This window comes from Urocampus carinirostris, chromosome 8 (assembly GCF_059441175.1).
Source record: "Urocampus carinirostris isolate Australia breed hairy pipefish chromosome 8, RoL_Ucar_1.0, whole genome shotgun sequence".
Classification (NCBI taxonomy): Eukaryota; Metazoa; Chordata; class Actinopteri; order Syngnathiformes; family Syngnathidae; genus Urocampus; species Urocampus carinirostris.
In genome coordinates this window covers 29,953,179-29,963,240 of record NC_142356.1, presented here as the reverse complement: position 1 = coordinate 29,963,240, position 10,062 = coordinate 29,953,179, and the positions used below count along the sequence as shown (strand labels likewise).

General features: G+C 39.4%; 1 protein-coding gene and 1 long non-coding RNA gene across 5 annotated transcripts; one reads left to right on the top strand and one right to left on the bottom strand.

Annotated features, from left to right (window-relative positions):
* Positions 1-1,041: 1,041 nt before the first annotated feature.
* On the bottom strand, positions 1,042-8,367 carry ptp4a1 (protein tyrosine phosphatase 4A1). Of its 4 annotated transcripts, none has more exons than XM_088342270.1 (6): positions 8,211-8,367; positions 4,680-5,274; positions 3,994-4,086; positions 3,106-3,236; positions 2,953-3,027; positions 1,042-2,459 (listed from the first exon to the last, which is right to left on the bottom strand). In XM_088342270.1, the coding sequence occupies exons 2-6, from the start codon at positions 4,782-4,784 to the stop codon at positions 2,342-2,344; spliced, it is 522 nt and encodes a 173-aa protein (XP_088198396.1). In that variant the 5' UTR covers positions 4,785-5,274; positions 8,211-8,367; the 3' UTR covers positions 1,042-2,341. The 4 variants fall into 4 exon arrangements, with proteins under 4 accessions (XP_088198396.1, XP_088198395.1, XP_088198398.1 ...); XM_088342269.1 differs by having other exon boundaries at positions 8,197-8,357; XM_088342272.1 differs by having other exon boundaries at positions 4,680-5,271; positions 8,197-8,330.
* On the top strand, positions 7,550-9,647 carry LOC148361560 (uncharacterized). The gene is made up of 3 exons (XR_015851137.1): positions 7,550-8,347; positions 9,224-9,377; positions 9,483-9,647. It is a non-coding gene; the product is annotated as an uncharacterized LOC148361560 (long non-coding RNA).
* Positions 9,648-10,062: the final 415 nt, after the last annotated feature.

The following is a 10,062-nucleotide window of genomic DNA, read 5'->3' as shown; positions in this document are numbered from 1 at the left end:
ACACAACATCACTAACATCCGTTTTGCTGATGATATTGCCGGATTAGCAGGTGACAAACAAGAATTCAGAGATCTGGTCAATCGCCTGGACAAACAAAATTAATGACAAAAAATCCCCAAGGTATAACCACAAACATCACCATCAACCACAGAGTGCTAGAACCTGTCACCAAATTTAATGATCTTGGAACTTTCATATCAAGACAAGGGTCAGAACCAGAAATAATGACCAGGATAGCTCAAATCACAGCCGCACTTTCCAGACTTAAACCCATCTAAATAGGACAAGAACGATGACATCAAAATTTACTCATTCAAGTACCGTTTCTTCAATCTTCCTCTCAGCTTGCGAGACATGGACTCTCACATAAAAACTGGAAAATAAAATTCAGACCTTGAAGATGCGATGCCATTTAGCCAATGTGACAAAACAGTGCACAACACCATCAGAGGGCACATAAGACCTTACGAAGAACTGTTCCAAACTGTGCGCAGACAGAAATTTCAGTGGTATGGTCAAGTCAAGTCATTTTTATTTGTATAGCCCTAAATCACGAAGAGTCTCAAAGAGCTTCACAGATTATTACACTATATTACAGACTATTTACGTCACAGGATCATCAGGACTGACGAAGACAATCCTCAAGGGCAGTCAAAGGGTGCAGGAGGGGGAGGAATACAGAAATAAACCTGGGCTGACAACATTAAGGAATGGGCCGGTGCCAACTTTGCCCCAGCCCAAGAACAGCAACAGTGGAGAAGGCTGTCCAGGGCTGTGCCTCATTGGTGCCCCGACGAACCATGCAGTTAAGGGATCCGTGAACTTCTTGTAAGAGTTGTAGTAGCTCCATAATTTGGTGAAAGAAACTTTGTTGAGAAATAATTTGTCGCCGCCATGGTCTGATAAGAGCAAATCAGAAATGTATTGGAAATACACAAGATAAAATCACACAACTAAGTGATTTGCAAAAAAGTCTTCGCATGGAACCATTGCACTTGTGTAAGCATTTCAATTTAAAAAAACAGGCAATCAAGCAGGCATGGCGGTTTGAAACTTTAATAGAATTGTCACGAGTGTCAACAAGTACAACTTTGCCGCTCACGTACTAAATCACTCACGTCCGTCAATAAGATATAAATAGCCAACTAAGAATAAGAATCATTAAAACATCAAGTATCCAAGTGGGTTAAGTTAGGGATAACAAATGAAAATGTGTACAAAATATCGCAGACATTGAAAGTCCAGTTTAAAAGGAGAGGAAAAAAATAAAAATCACATTGTGGCAGTTGATTAGTAAACAAAAGCAGTAAAAAAAAACCTCTACATTTTCAATGAGACAAGATGGCCATGACAAGCTGATAAAGTTGGAAAAATTCTAAAATTCAGTTCAGGTGCAGTTTGTCCTCACTGGTAAGTGATTAACCGTCTCATGTAACTCATTCCCAAACTAGCACAACCGTATCAAACATTACATAGAATATATAGCAAGCCAATATTCTTGGATTCGACGAACCGCATTAAAAAGGTGAGCTGGGAGGTTAATCTCACTGATAACGTGTAGTTGTCATTTTATGTTTGAGGTTCTAGTGTTCAGAAATTAAACTTTGCATTGATATGAACTGGGTCAAAAAAGCCGACGTGACAATATGCGATGTTTAATCATTTTAGCCCACCAACCCATAAGGTCAGTCTTATGATCGGCCCCAAAAAACAAAATTACCTTAGACTTGGTACAAGTTAATGTGGCCAAATTTTACAGTATAGTACAACCCCCTTTAAAATACAAGTATTTAAACATAACTAAATTTCATATTTTGTGTATTGAATATCACGAGTTTAGGATACATTTTTGGGTTGAATTTGTTTCTTTTCAGTGACTTGAATTGGTTGTCAATGTCAAGCAGAGGTTGACTCTGCAGTTAACAGTTTTCTCAAGTAGATTGGTCAGATGACTACTTATAAGCTGTCACGCTGGCCAAGATACTCATTTAATAACGCAAAAACTAAAAATACTTTTTTTTTTAAAAAGTATGTGCAAAAAAAAAAAAAAAAAATCACATTAAAAAACGCCTACCTGTGGAGATATAACACTTAAACACAAAATATTAGCAAACAATATAAAGTTTTGTCATTTTATCATTGCATTTGTAAGCGTAAGGAAACCAAAAAAATTATCCAGCTTTGTGTAGCCAAACCGTTTAGTTCTCCTAAAGCGCTTACTAGTGAGGACAAATTGTATTTTAGTACACAGACCTAAAGCTGGATATAGACGAACCGAGGAAAATATTTTCCCCATTACGGAATTATTTAGGAACCGAGAGACAAAGGCAACATGTTGTTTTACTGGATGCAGCAGTTGTTGCGATGGCTGTTGGAATCTTTGAAGCGCAGACGCATCTTTGGACGATATTTCTCCAAGTAGAAGAGCTGCTTGCTGTTGAATGCTCCGCGTCGCTTCCTAAACCAAACACAAAAGAATATTAAAACTACTTTTCGATACACACAGCCCTTTTACTAAATGTTTAAATGAATTTATAATCAAAGAATACTATATGTTTATGAATATTTACATGTTAATTTTGGGACACAAAAAAATATTCAAACTTAACTTAATCATCAAACTGTAGAGTTGGACTGAACCATTCTAAGGGGGGAGTCAAGTTAGCCCCGTGTGAATGATGAAGCAAATTAAAGAGCTTCAAACACAGAGCATTCCAAATGATTGCGTTTACATATTTTCTGATGGATGTCATTCATTTTGCATTGTACAATCTTTGTCCCACACTTATAACACTGCAACACCCAAGGAATAATTATCCAAAGCCACTCAAATTTGTATTAGTCATTTGAAACGTAACAGCAATTCTTTTCACTAGTACAATGGAGAAAAAAAAATAAAAAAAATAATCCTGTGTGTATTAATCTCAATGAAAATTAGTGATGCATCTTACTGTCGAATGAACTGCACAGCATCTTCATACTTCATGCCGCATTCGATGAGGGCGAGGGCCACCAGTACAGGAGCTCTGTGAGGCAAACGTACCAGACATGTTTTTGAGAATGCCCATTAGCACCACTAAGGAGGCTTTGGCCGCCTGTTGTACCTTCCAAGGCCTGCCACGCAGTGCACAGCCACACAGCAACCTGGTTCTTCGCGAAACTTGAGCTTGAGAAGGTTGAGCCAATCATCCACAATTTGATTAGAGGGAGGAGCACCATCGTCAAATGGCCAGTCCTGCGAAAGGGGGGAAAGCAGGCACAACAGAATTAAATCTGGCTTGCAGGCAGAGGTTGAATAATGATGAATGGTTTCGAGAAGTCAAAACTTTTGCGTGCTGTTAAGGCTATTGCTATGCTGGCCTACTCTACGGTTACATTACAGGGCAAGTTTTTTTTTTAACATGGCGCATCGACGGGTTTCATAAAACGCACTCCGAATAATTAAGCAATTAGAAAATTCAATCATATCAAATAGTTATCAAAGTGTTGTAGTTTACTCTTTTTTCTGATGGGAACACAGAAAATCTTTAGTTAAATGTGAAAATCCTTGCTTGTTTGTGGGCTTCTAAATTTGGGAGAGAAGTTAAGTGATCAACAGCAGGCCAAAGTTTCATCCATCCATTATCTGCACCGCTTATCCTCAGTAGGGTGGCGGGGGTGCTGGAGCCCATTCCAGCCATCTTCGGGCAGTGGGCACCCTGAACTGGTTGCCAGCCAGTTGCAGGGCACAGAGACAGACAATTCACTCGCACATTCACACCAGGGGACAATTTGGACTGGCCAATTAACCTAACATGCATGTTTTTGGAATGTGGGAGGAACCCAGAGTGCCCGGAGGAAACCCACGCAAGCTCGGGTAGAACACGCAACTTCACACAGGAAGTTTCAATCTCATGGCGTCAGAACTGTGCCGCACATGCGCTAACCACTGCGCCGAAGTTTCATTTCCTCCTTAAATCAGTTGTCCAAAGTTGCAGACCATCATAACTCACCAGGACCTGAATACCCTCTTTAACCACCAGATTTGCGTCATATGTGGCCGAGCAAACCCTCACCGCTGTAGTCACGCCATACTTCTTCAGCTCCTGCAAGAGAGAAGTTGACAACACACATCCATCTCTGCCATTACTGTGGTGCACACAAAAAGTCCAGGTTTGGTGTAATGACCTTGTTAGAAGCTCCCAGGATTATTTTTAAATTATTGTTGGATAATGTGATAGAATTTTTTGCCTGGGAGATAGCGTTAGATCAAGCCTAAAAAAAAAAAAAGACAGCCTAAGCAGGCCCACGGGTATAAAAATACTAACCAGCCGATTTGAGGGATCAACTTGATTTAAGGGACTGAGCCTGAAGCAAGCCAGTGTTTCTTTTTTTGAGAAGGAAGCGTGAATTTAGCCGCCTCAGACAATTCACCCCATCCCCGCATGTATATTTGTGTCCCACAAGCAATGCATTTGCTGGGCAGCATTGCATTCACAGAGCAGCGCAAACATCGAACAGTGTGCATCGTGCGAGGAATTCGTGCCGCCAAAAATCCACGAAGAAAAAGAATGCACTGCTTCGTAAATGCGTTGCTGTAAATTCGGGCCAGGTTCGGGTCCCAGCACAAGATCTAACCCTTACTTGGAGAAAGAAAATTTTAAAAACTATTTGACAGAACGGGGAAAACAACACCCACCTCGATGAACTTGTTAAGGGTGGCATTAGTGGGGTTGTGAGTGATAAGGAACCTCATGTTCTTGTAGGTGATCTCCACCGGTGCTGGTCTGTTCATACGTGCCATGGCGACAGAAGAAGCAGCAGAAAAAGGAGGGGTGAAGGCAAAAGGGCTTGGCTCAAGAAAGGGGGGAGCTTAAGACAAACGTAAACAGTTTGGCGTAGAGGGACAAGAATACTCCTGGCGGCAGTGGGCGGGATCCGTTTCGTTGAAGTGGCAATTCACAAATGGGACTTTCGGACGTGTGCGCAGGAGCGGGTAGGGCAACAAAACGAGTTGGCTTCCACCTTGCTCGTGACCGGGCGGGAGCCGACGGGGAGGGGTGGTGCGCAGCGAGTCAAGTTACCCCATCCAGGCCGAGTTGCCGCTGTTTGCGGGAGGCGTCCCGCTGGTGCAGACGTCTGGGGGTTCCTTCGTCTTATAGCTTGATGGTGTCCAGGCAGTCGTGGAATTGACTCATTCACTCGTCTGCATATGCGGCGTGCTGAGCCTGGCAGTAGTCTCCGCTGCCCTTCAGAAACTCCATAAATGTGCGACCCAGAACACCACAGAACTGCTGCAGGGCGACAGTAAAATCAAATGTGACTGTTTTACCAACGTAAAGGGACACTGCATAATATTTGACCACTGTAAGTCACTATTATGGCACGTAACAACGCACAAGGGAGAACACAAACTATAGAGACTAAACCAAACCAAAGCATTTTATTCTAATTTTTTTGCCCAACATTCACAGGGTTTACCTAAGCAGAAAGTTGTCGGATAATCATGTCAAGTGTTCTGTAGGCGAGTCTCGTGTTTGGTAAAATACAATTTTTTTTGGCCAATGAGTATTTAAAAACATACACGTTTTTATGATATTTTAAATAAATTTAGCTTTTACCTTCCAGTAAGAGGCTTTAAATAATTCACAATGTCCATTTAAATTACAAACTCGGAGTTGAAATTTGCATTCCTAATGTGTGCAACACGAATTTCAACTCAATGTTCAACCTTAAGCCATCAGCCACCCCCTACAATTCTGTGAACTACTACAGCTCTATATTTTACAAGCTTCATTATTAGAAGTAAATTTGCTGAATATTTTATGGTTCCATGAATCTGAAATTCCTTTATCATTAATCGTAAGTATATAAATGATTGGGTATGTGATATCTGCCCTTAATTAGGAAAAGATTTTGATAATCTCTCAACTTTTACAAAGGCTGAAAGAAAAGGGGGGCGAATTAGTTTAGGGCACATATATGAAAGTCGAGGAGAAAGTTTTTTTACTCACTAGTCAATTATATAACAAGAATAGTTGTCTATTATTTTTACAGTATGTAAAAATATTCTAGAAATAAAGTGTAGTTTTAGGGTAATGGAATTTTTGCATTTTATTGTATTTCATTTCAATTACATTTAGAAAAAGCATTTCAATTGAGTGGATGGTAGGAAATTGGTATTATCTAGAACACTTTTGCTGGAATAGAAACTAAAGGCTATTGATGCTGCTTGACTGGATATTTCATTTAAGACTGAAGATTACTAGCTTGTTTTCATTAGGTTCAATTAATAATCACGAGACTGAATGCTTTACCTTAAAAATGTTCAACATTCAATCAGTCCAGCCCATAGACTTGTAGCCATTGTTTTTTTTACCCTCTATCCTTTTAACACCATTTGGTTTAAAGCGGTGGTCCACAGACCGTTACCGAGCCATGGGACACTTGGTTCCAGGCTGGACAGAAAGAAAAAAGTTCCATTTTTTTTGCTTTTACCATATTTAGTTACATAAACTGCACATTATTACATACATGAGGTTTTATGGTTAAATTAATCATATTTTTGCTGTTATTGATCGGTTAAAAATTATCGCTGACCACATTTGCACAACATTGGATAGAATACGAATCGAACCCAGATTGCAGAGGTGAAGAATTTCAACCGCTAGAAATGTAGAAGACATGAAAAGAGGCTTTAGATCGTATCACACTATTTATATTCACTGGAAAAATAACACATAACCCTAATTTTTATTTAATTAAAAACAGTTGTTTCACTTTTTCTCAGCTCAAACTAAGCATTGTAATTGACAAACATTGAATACAGTACTTGGGGACTTTAATAAATTCAGATTTTGACATTCTTTTTCAAGGTCTTATTTATGCATCATCAGGAACACTGAAGAGTTATTTCCCCTTGTTGTGCTGTTTTTGTGTTTGTTTTTCATCATTCAGGACAGTATTGTGACTTAAAATACTGTGATAGTGAGATAAAACATAATTTATTTTCCTATGTCATCTAAATCTCTAATGATTATATAGTGGATGTAGACACTACCTTATTATCGTTATCACTTATTATTGGGCTGGGCCGTGAAAATATTGTCAGACATGAGACCTGTCTGGTAAATGATTTGGAACACTGGTTTAGAATAAAAATATTTCACACAAAATAGAACAGGACTAATCGGCTCGGAATTTTGCCAGTCTAAGCTTTGGGGAATGGTGATTGGTAGTCAATGGAGGATGACTAACGACTGCCATCAGGAACACCAGCTCCCTACCAACTTACTAAAAATTCAAATATTCTCCTGGAACATGGCCTTATGTTGGACTGTCTGGCAGACACAATCTGTATCTGCCCTGGTCCCTCAAGATAAGAATTGTTAACTTCATCAGATGGCTTAATTAATCAAATATCTCACTGACATTAGTGAGGCAGTATATCTGCTCAGTTAAACTGTGACTCACTTGCACAGCGGTGTCATTGTAAACAAAGACATTAGTTAGTGACGTCAACACAGCCTACAAGGTGTGTCATATAGACTATATGATATAGTTCTTGTTCTTGACTCAGAGTCGACATTTTAAGCACCATTGTGTGAAACGTAAAATTGCTTCGACGGAAAATACACCAGGAGACCGACCGGCTAAATCCGCCATTGTCCGGTTAAGTCTGCATCTGGCCAACATGGCGACTGAGTGACAAAGACGGAAGCGGGCCATATTCAGGAACACGCATAAAATTCAAACCTAGGTTTGGAGTAGATTAGAGGTATCTCTACAATTTAAATACAATAAAAATCACAGCGTGTGTTATTTGTACGACCGCCATGTTAGGTCGTCCAATCGTAAACGTCGGCGAACATGGCGACTCGTCAAAACCATAGAACAAAAACACGACGAAAAATACTGACGAACGGAACAGCGTGTCCGTAACAATAAAAATTAATGCATTTTTTTCTGGACGGTCGAACCTAAACTTTAGTCATATGCTTTCGATGATATACGTAATAGCCCACGTAACGTTTACACGTACAGTATGTTCCAACATACGACACACGCTCATGAACGGTTTTAAAAACATGGCAGCAACATCGGGGCCCTGATTCTAATTATTTTCCTAATAGGCAGACGCTAATTTCAATGTATACGTGACACACAAGAAAACCAGGACAGATAATTGAAAAAAAACACACCAAAACGTAACTCACTGGGATATGCTTACTCATTGAAGATTGTAACTTAATCATACAGCCGGTCCTCAGGGTGGAAACGTCAAGCGAACAAATGCTTCACCATTCGAGTCCGTCCTTACGTCTCGAGTGAAGCTCCAAGCCTACCCAGCTGAGGAATATCAACTAAGTACTTCTTTTTGTTACCTTCAAAAGAAGAGAATAGTTCCAAAAACACAGCAATAAAACAGTTGAATCTATACAAATATTACGTTTCATTTTATATTTTTAAAATATAATATGTTATGGTCTGTATTATCTTCTCATTACACGTTGTTTTTCTTACTTCAAAGGGCGCAAGTAAAATTTATTTTGAAAGATTAAACCAGCAGCTCTGTCGTCACTACCTCTGATGCACCCTTAGTGGAGCTCTTCAAACCCCACCCTAGAAAATATGTCATTTTAAAAAAAAAATCATTTTAATCATTTTCTTTAAAACCATTTAAGAGATAATTTGGCTCACAAAAAGTACATCATCATGTCGACCCTCTCTCGTTTAGGAATCATTTAATTTACTATTTTACTTTACCTTACAAGTAGTTGTAAATGTTAAAGTTAAATAAAACGGGCCTCCTTTTCAGGAAAATTATATACCCCTAATTTTCATAAGACCTTTTGAATTTTTATTAAAAAAAAATATCAAAATAAAAGTATGTGCATACAAAAAAGGGCAAAGGGAGATACAACAAAATTGTTTTAGTATAATTTTGTGTGTTATGTTGAATAATGTAGTGTGTTGAGAAATTATACTCTTACATTTGTCATCTGACTTCATATTGAGTCATATGTTGATTTCTTTACAATGATGATAAGATGGGATTTTTTTTTAACTTATACTACTTATTGTAGTGTTTTAAGAAATGGATTTTATTATTCAATTAATGTGGAACGTTTTAGAGTAGAATGTCAAGGAGATGGGACCAAAATAAAATCCGTATTTCCCTTCAGCACTTCTTTTCCAATTGTTTCTCAAAGTTGTGGATTTTGTATTCATTGTAATCTGTAGGCGGCACGGTGGATGACTGGGTAACGCGTCTGCAACACAGTTCTGAGGTCATGTGATCAAATCCAGCTACCAGCCTTCCTGTGTGGAGTTTGCATATTCTCCCACTGCTTGCGTGGGTTTCCTCCGGGCACTCCGGTTTCCTCCCACATTACAAGTAAACGTGCATTTCATGTTAATTGGGCGATCTAAATTGTCCTTAGGTGTGAATAAGCGAGTGACTTGTCCGTCTCTGTGTGCCCTGTGACTGGCTGGCAACCAGTTTAGGGTGTCTCCTTCCCACTGCATGAAGATAGCTGGGATGGGCTCCAGCACCCCCGTGACCCTACTGAGGATAAGCGGTCCAGATAATGGATGGATGTTACCTTGTATTTGATGAACAGAGGGGGAAAATAAAAAAAATCAATCAAAAATTGTCACCTACATTGCATCCAATGACAATTTACTGTAAGCAGAACAAGATCTTAGCAAGCCAGTGTCTGGCTTATGAGGCATCTTTTTCTGAATATGTTTTTCTCTTACCAACACCAGCTACAGCTTTTTTTATTCGGGCACTGCGCAAAAACTTTTTCATCAAATAATTAACAAAAAACAACAATCAGCACTCAATCAGCAGTAAAATACATTAATACAATGCAAAATCCTATTGGGTTGGCAGATGTTTACATTCTTGGGCAGCACGGCGTGGTGGTTAGTTCGTGTGCGGCAGAGTTCTGAGGTCATGGGTTCAAATACAGTTACCAACCTTCCTGTCCGGAGTTTGCATGTTCTCCCTGTGCTTGCGTGGGTTTCCTCCCGGCACTCTGGTTTCCTCCCAAATTCAAAAAACATGCATATCAGGC